The sequence below is a fragment of the Sinohyriopsis cumingii genome, chromosome 4 (genome assembly GCF_028554795.1).
Source record: "Sinohyriopsis cumingii isolate HCF-2022 chromosome 4, ASM2855479v2, whole genome shotgun sequence".
NCBI lineage: Eukaryota > Metazoa > Mollusca > Bivalvia > Unionida > Unionidae > Sinohyriopsis > Sinohyriopsis cumingii.
In genome coordinates, this window is record NC_142964.1 from 12,689,475 (window position 1) to 12,697,820 (window position 8,346).

The 8,346-nt window shown below is 31.9% G+C and overlaps 1 protein-coding gene across 1 annotated transcript in view; it reads right to left on the reverse strand.

The window, feature by feature from the left end:
* The window catches only part of LOC149800635 (limbic system-associated membrane protein-like), a 107,795-nt gene extending 100,536 nt beyond the window's left edge, over nucleotides 1-7,259 (reverse strand). The window contains exon 1 of the mRNA XM_089954642.1: nucleotides 6,567-7,259. Coding sequence (XP_089810768.1) covers nucleotides 6,567-6,633 — 67 coding nt within the window. The 5' untranslated portion in view covers nucleotides 6,634-7,259. The remainder of the gene's footprint in view (nucleotides 1-6,566) is intronic.
* Nucleotides 7,260-8,346: the final 1,087 nt, after the last annotated feature.

Consider the following 8,346-nt stretch of genomic DNA (forward strand, 5'->3'; position numbering starts at 1 on the left):
ATGATTCAAGAAGTAGTTAGGGATAGAAGATGCATGCATTATAGATTTTTAAACTGGTATTTAAGTCCTTGCTGAAATCTGTATACTTTGCATATGTTTTTGTTTTCTTTGCATAAAAATGTCAACTATATAATCTAATTATTTGCTGTTATACAGTTTTACGGTAGCATTAACTGCACAAAATAAGACATATTCGTTCCCCTAAAACTTTCTATTACGGTTGCGAATTATTTAAAACTCATATGGTAATGCGGCTGGTGTATTTGGTGTGTGTGTGGGTGGGTGGGGGGAGGTCATACAATGTCACATTTAGCATTTATCTTGGTTGGTTATGTGTATTCTGGCGTCTCAACAGTAGTTTTGCCAAATCATACTGATTAGAGCGACTTTTCTGATTTTGATACTCTATGCGTGGATCAATAAGACCCTCAAAAATGAACGATGATCACCTTTATTACCAAACTCTAAGACATTGAATAAAAGTATTTTAGTTGGAAGGAAATTTAGAAAAGCAAATAAACGGCAGTAAAAGAATCTTTTCACTTTTTGTACCCAAACACGATTGTGTTTTTACCTTTTGTCCTAATACATTCATGAAAATCAGTTTGCATAATTACGATATGAAAATAGTGAAGTTGAACAATATAAAAGTGGAATCACGCAGATAATTTAAAAATAAGGAGCCTCTGACTAGATGAAAATAAAATATCAAGATTTCAACAAAGTCCGATCTTCACTATCGCTTTGGTAAATATAGGTAATACTATTTTCTATAAAATAAAATAAAAACATTGGTATCGAATTTAAAGTAAATATACAGTAAAGTTTCCTTACAACAGTCTTTAATATAACGGAATAGAAGACGAATGGAATCAAACGTACCATGATAATGTTTGATCTTTATAAGGAATAATTCAATTTTTTTTCTTCGTTACGATTTCCAGCAATCTGGTTCCTTTTGATCTTCCTATGTTTATATCTGCATGAACCTGAAAAAATAATATAGCCCTGTCCACTTGCTCTACTTTTTCCGACATTCGAATAGGATTATATGTACAAAACGTGCATGATACATTGACGTATTGTTTGGTTATAAACACAACGAGGGCTGTAATATTCCAAATGTTCTTCCTGGTTGTATTCTGACATGTACATTGCAACATCGTTATATTTAATAAAGCCAAGCTGAATAGCTTATTCGGGTCGGACTGAATAGATAATTTAGCCTCCAGATTAGGCATGGAGTCGTGTTTTCATCTCTAGAGTGCAATTGGGACCTGACAGAAAAGCTCAAACAAGTGAGCACTCTCTTCCAGTGGTAACTGCAACTTAAATACATAACTCCTTGTCCATTTTGATAGTGAGGACTTTAGTATATTGATCCATAAAACAGTGAATGCTGTCTTAGACTGTGATAGATAAGTTGGACAAAAATCAGCATAAATTAAGCGCCACTGTTGGGATTTATCGAAATAGTAAGCGTGAAGGAATATAATATGAATAGTCACTGATACAGCAAACTGGAATATAATATGAATAGTCACTGATACAGCAAACTGGAATATAATATGAATAGTCAATGATACAGCAAACTGGAATATAATATGAATAGTCACTAATACAGCAAACTGGAATATAATATGAATAGTCACTGATACAGCAAACTGGAATATAATATGAATAGTCACTGATACAGCAAACTGGAATATAATATGAATAGTCACTGATACGCAAACTGGATGATTCATACTGATGAGTCAAGGTCAAATGTCTAAAAACGTACGTACGCATGCTGTGTTTGAGTGTGCGCCCTTGCAATCTCTCTCTCTCTCTCTGAAGATAATTATCCGATGAAATGGACACATTTGTCATTGCTAGTAAACTATGTATAGTATTGGAAAAGATAATGAATGAAATACTTTTTCTATAATAATGAATGTTCACACTGTTCGACAAAAAGGATTAAACTAATTAAACAAAACGTAATTAAAATTGCAGATCAATCATATGCGTATTTTTCCACGATGGATTTGACTGTGGACTATATAGTCTAATGGAGACTGCTCATATATATATATATATATATATATATATATATATATATATATATATATATATATATATATATATATACTTAGCGATCATGGGTCAGTTTGTGTCATGATAGCAGGCAAATGGGTGACGTCATCGGATTGGCTGCATGCAAATTATGAATATTGCTTGAAACTTCGCATGTGTTCGTTTAAGGAAAGGTTGAGTTATAATTGTCTATTTATCAAGCTTTTCATTATTTTGTATATGTCAAATGCAAACTGTAATTAATAAGGATTTACCGGTTTATTTATTTACTTTTATTGAAGTATGAAATCGAGGAGAAAAACGCTGTGTAAACCTAACTAAAGCTTAAGGCTCATTCATTTTCCACAGTGGTTTTTATTTGGGTGGGTGAGGCGTGGGGTGAGGTACGGGTTGGTTCATACTGATTCATCTTCAGACTCCGACAGCAATATCACACTAACAAACATATAAATACCCATTGTCAGTGTTTTTTTGTAACCACATTATTATTCTTTATGTAAGCATTTTACTGATAGATAAATTAATTTTACAGGTGAGAAAATATTGTAAGAATTGACAAATATTTGCGATGTTATGAGATAAAAGCTATCTTCTGTATTTCTAACTCCTGCTTCTCGTTTACATACAAGTTATGTCAAGGGCGTTAACTCGTCTGGTTCGAGGTCATTACCTTTTCAACGACTAAATTTTTTATTATTTAATAAAGCAGAATGAAGCGGAAATAAAATTAAACGTGGAAATCTTCAACGTTGGTTGTTTACAAGTGTTGATTTTCTTTCACGTAAAGAATGTTTAAATATAGGATGATTTAAAATAAGTAAATTAAATAGATTGATGAAAATTATGGCACAACAATATTAGAAACTATACCCATATTAGTACTCTTGACTGTCTTAAACTCAGTATTTAAATTAGTACTTACTGCTGTCTTAAACTCAGTACTTAAATTAGTAGTTATTGCTGTCTTAAACTCAGTACTTAAATTAGTAGTTATTGCTGTCTTAAACTCAGTACTTAAATTAGTAGTTATTGCTGTCTTAAACTCAGTACTTAAATTAGTACTTACTGCTGTCTTAAACTCAGTACTTAAATTAGTACTTACTGCTGTCTTAAACTCAGTACTTAAATTAGTAGTTATTGCTGTCTTAAACTCAGTACTTAAATTAGTACTTACTGCTGTCTTAAACTCAGTACTTAAATTAGTACTTACTGCTGTCTTAAACTCAGTACTTAAATTAGTAGTTATTGCTGTCTTAAACTCAGTACTTAAATTAGTACTTACTGCTGTCTTAAACTCAGTACTTAAATTAGTAGTTATTGCTGTCTTAAACTCAGTACTTAAATTAGTACTTACTGCTGTCTTAAACTCAGTACTTAAATTAGTACTTACTGCTGTCTTAAACTCAGTACTTAAATTAGTAGTTATTGCTGTCTTAAACTCAGTACTTAAATTAGTACTTACTGCTGTCTTAAACTCAGTACTTAAATTAGTACTTACTGCTGTCTTAAACTCAGTACTTAAATTAGTAGTTATTGCTGTCTTAAACTCAGTACTTAAATTAGTACTTACTGCTTTCTTTAACTCAGTACTTAAATAAGTAGTTATTGCTGTCTTAAACTCAGTACTTAAATTAGTACTTACTGCTGTCTTAAACTCAGTACTTAAATTAGTAGTTATTGCTGTCTTAAACTCAGTACTTAAATTAGTACTTACTGCTGTCTTTAACTCAGTACTTAAATTAGTAGTTATTGCTGTCTGAAACTCAGTACTTAAATTAGTACTTACTGCTGTCTTTAACTCTACAGTCACATTAGTACTCCTGGCTATCTTTAACTAACACTCCAATTATTATTTCTGGCTGTCTTTAACTCAACTCTCAAATTATTACTCCTGGCTGTCTTTAACGTAGAACACTAATTAATACTCAATACGGTCTATTACACAGTATTCAAATTAGTACTAATTGCTCTCTTTAACGTAGGACACTAATACTCAATACGGTCTATTACAAAGTATTAAAAATAGTACTGATTGCTGTCTTTAACGTAGAACACTAATTAATACTCAATACGGTCTATTACAAAGCATTAAAATTAGTACTAATTGCTCTCTTTAACGTAGAACACTAATTAATACTCAATACGGTCTATTACAAAGTATTAAAATTAGTACTAATTGCTCTCTTTAACGTAGAACACTAATTAATACTCAATACGGTCTATTACAAAGTATTAAAATTAGTACTAATTGCTCTTTTTAACGTAGAACACTAATTAATACTCAATACGGTCTATTACACAGTATTCAAATTAGTACTAACTGCTGTCTTTAACGTAGGACACTAATGCTCAATACGGTCTATTACAAAGTATCAAAATTAGTACTAATTGCTGTCTTTAACGTAGATGAACACTAATTAATACTCAATACGGTCTATTACAAAGTATTAAAATTAGTACTAATTGCTCTCTTTAACGTAGAACACTAATTAATACTCAATACGGTCTATTACAAAGTATTAAAATTAGTACTAATTGCTCTCTTTAACGTAGGACACTAATTAATACTCAATACGGTCTATTACAAAGTATTAAAATTAGTACTAATTGCTCTCTTTAACGATGAACACTAATGATACTCAAACGGTCTATTACAAAGTATTAAAATTAGTACTAATTGCTCTCTTTAACGTAGACACTAATTAATACTCAATACGGTCTATTACACAGTATTCAAATTAGTACTAATTGCTCTCTTTAACGTAGAACACTAATTAATACTCAATACGGTCTATTACAAAGTATTAAAATTAGTACTAATGGCTCTCTTTAACGTAGAACACTAATTGATACTCAATACGGTCTATTACAAAGTATTAAAATTAGTACTAATTGCTCTCTTTAACGTAGAACACTAATTAATACTCAATACGGTCTATTACAAAGTATTAAAATTAGTACTAATGGCTCTCTTTAACGTAGAACACTAATTGATACTCAATACGGTCTATTACAAAGTATTAAAATTAGTACTAATGGCTCTCTTTAACGTAGAACACTAATTGATACTCAATACGGTCTATTACAAAGTATTAAAATTAGTACTAATTGCTGTCTTTAACGTAGGACACTAATTAATACTCAATACGGTCTATTACACAGTATTCAAATTAGTACTAATTGCTCTCTTTAACGTAGAACACTAATTAATACTCAATACGGTCTATTACAAAGTATTAAAATTAGTACTAATGGCTCTCTTTAACGTAGAACACTAATTGATACTCAATACGGTCTATTACAAAGTATTAAAATTAGTACTAATTGCTCTCTTTAACGTAGGATACTAATTAATACTCAATACGGTCTATTACAAAGTATTCAAATTAGTACTAATTGCTCTCTTTAACGTAGGAGACTAATTAATATTCAATACGGTCTATTACAAAGTATTAATATTAGTACTAATTGCTGTCTTTAACGTAGGACACTAATACTCAATACGGTCTATTACAAAGTATTAAAATTAGTACTAATTGCTCTCTTTAACGTAGGAGACTAATTAATACTCAATGCGGTCTATTACAAAGTATTAAAATTAGTACTAATTGCTGTCTTTAACGTAGGACACTAATTAATACTCAATACGGTCTATTACAAAGTATTAATATTAGTACTAATTGCTGTCTTTAACGTAGGACACTAATTAATACTCAATACGGTCTATTACAAAGTTTTAAAAGTAGTACTAATTGCTGTCTTTAACGTAGGACACTAATTAATACTCAATACGGTCTATTACACAGTATTCAAATGAATACTAATTGCTGTCTTTAATTTTGTAATAAAATCAGTGCTCATGACTGTCTTTAATTCAGTATATAAATGAGTACCCTTTAAAGTCTTTAACTCAGCACACAATCCGTCTTCATTGCATAATACAAGAATATTAAATGAATAATTATTATTGTTAGTTTTTCACTGGAATATATCACATAAAGCTAGATTTAAATCAATATTCTATTTAAAACGGCATTTTACATAGTCATAAATGTCTCCGTTTAATAACTGAGCTTTGAACCGCATGTTGTTTACTAGTGATATTTTTATTATACCAAAAGGAATTACTTTATAATAAATATACAAGTATCTGTGTTTATCCTATTTTACTTTGATTCCATCGATCAATTCCCTTCAAGCGATCATGGTTAAGTAACATCACGCCTCACAGCAAGGACTCTAACTGTATCGGGTACACAATGGTTGTGCCAGGTTTCATAATCGTTGTGGGAAAGTATCCTTTACGAATGTCATAATTGTCGTGGGAAAGTAATCCCTTTACGAGTTTTCATAATCGTCGTGGGAAAATTACGAGTTGTATAATAGTGGTCCTATAAAAAAAGTTCAATATAACATGAAAGAGATTTATAAATAAGTTATATTACCATATTCAAATACATAATTTGCTTTCTGGGACATGTACTTACCTAGGTCCAGTAGCATTAAAAGTGTTGAAATACACAAGAGATTGGAGAAGAATTTTGTTCCACACATTGGTTTCCTTTTTCGCGTGGAGTTTAATCCCAATTAACCCTCACTTGTTGTTTTTTCAGTAGCTTTATTCCTTCGCACAATAATCCAGGCTGCCCACTGAGCGAAATACATCCCCTTTGCCCAAGGTAAGAAAACTGGGCGTGCTACTCGCATAACATTCGTGTGAGTATACTGATAAATGGTAGAAAAAACACGTGTCCCATAACATTAATATATGTCTTGTTCGATCTCTTTCCTTGTTTTTATATGTTTATTTTTTTAACGAAATGAATAAAATTCCAGCACATAGAAAAACTTCCAAATTAGTGAAGAAACCTTTGCATTTTACTTCCTTGCAAGTTAAAGCGAACAAATCAAGCCACTACGTGTGTAGATATACCTCAGAACATAAACGCAATGAAAGTTATTTGATTAGACCCGTAACAATCATGTTCCGAGCTTTCTCAAATTTCAAATTTGTCACATTTTTCCCTTCGTTCACATGTAAGAACCGTTAATATTTGTTGATGAGACACGGTACAGCGTTCAGAACAGACTGACGCAGCCAATCAAAGTGGCATAATACTCATGGGAAACCGAGGCAAAATCGATCTACAGTTTTCTGAAAGGGGCTGAATCGCTACTGCAGTAGCCGGATCTCACTCTCATTCAGCCTACTGGTCTTTTATTGAATTTTACAGCACAAATTCCGGATATTAAGTTCCTGATTAACGGAAAGCAAGTTGCAATTACTTTAAACCAGTAAATGAATAGCTCGTAATTTTTGTCAGCATGTGCATTTGTTGCTCATTAGGAATGCTGAATTAATGGCCAGACTTTTTAAGTGAAATAAACAATAAACGCGCGACGTACATACATATATACGTGCGTGCGTGCGTACATACATACATGCATGCATGCATACATACATACATACATGCATACATACATACACACACACCTTTCTCGTTCACTCAGCACCAAGAATGTCGGTCTATTGCACAATGATATCTATATATCTCGGAATTGGACTTTGAACTGTATTAAATACCGTGCTCAACAGAGCTAGAAGCCGTTAGAACGCAAAGTGCGAATCTTGTCAGTTTAGACGATTTTAATAATTATCAAACAAAGTTTCAAGGTTCATTTAAACATTTTTGTCACTAAAATTTAATTACTAATTACGAATATGTTACTAGCAGAATCTGTTTCATGTTCAAACTGTGATGATGGCGGTTTTAGACGGCATCGGCAAAAGCGTCGAGTCGTGAGAGACAATGTATAGAAATCTTTTGAGGTGCACTTCCCACCGCATAGAGATAAGTACTAGCTGCTGAATCAAAATTTGTCTCTCATGCGAGCTGGCTTGGCGTTATTTCGTATTTGCCAAGTTTTAAATTGTACCTTTTCCTTTACCATCACAAATGTATCAATTCATTAAGCAGCATTCTTTACGTAAAAAGTGACGTAGCTAGAGAAATAACCGAAGGCTGATATAACCCGTCAGTTATCCAAGCCGTTGATACAAACATGTGCTATTGGAACGGGTATCTGATTCACAATTTGCAAATATCATTTCTTTAAATTAAATTAGACAGCCTTAAAACACTTGTAAGATATCTTCTCGAAATATGAATCAAAAGTTCAATGAGTATTTCTGATACCGATGCAAGGAACATATTTTTTGCACAATACCCTGCCTGATATAAAACTGCATAAAAAACAGAGTAAATC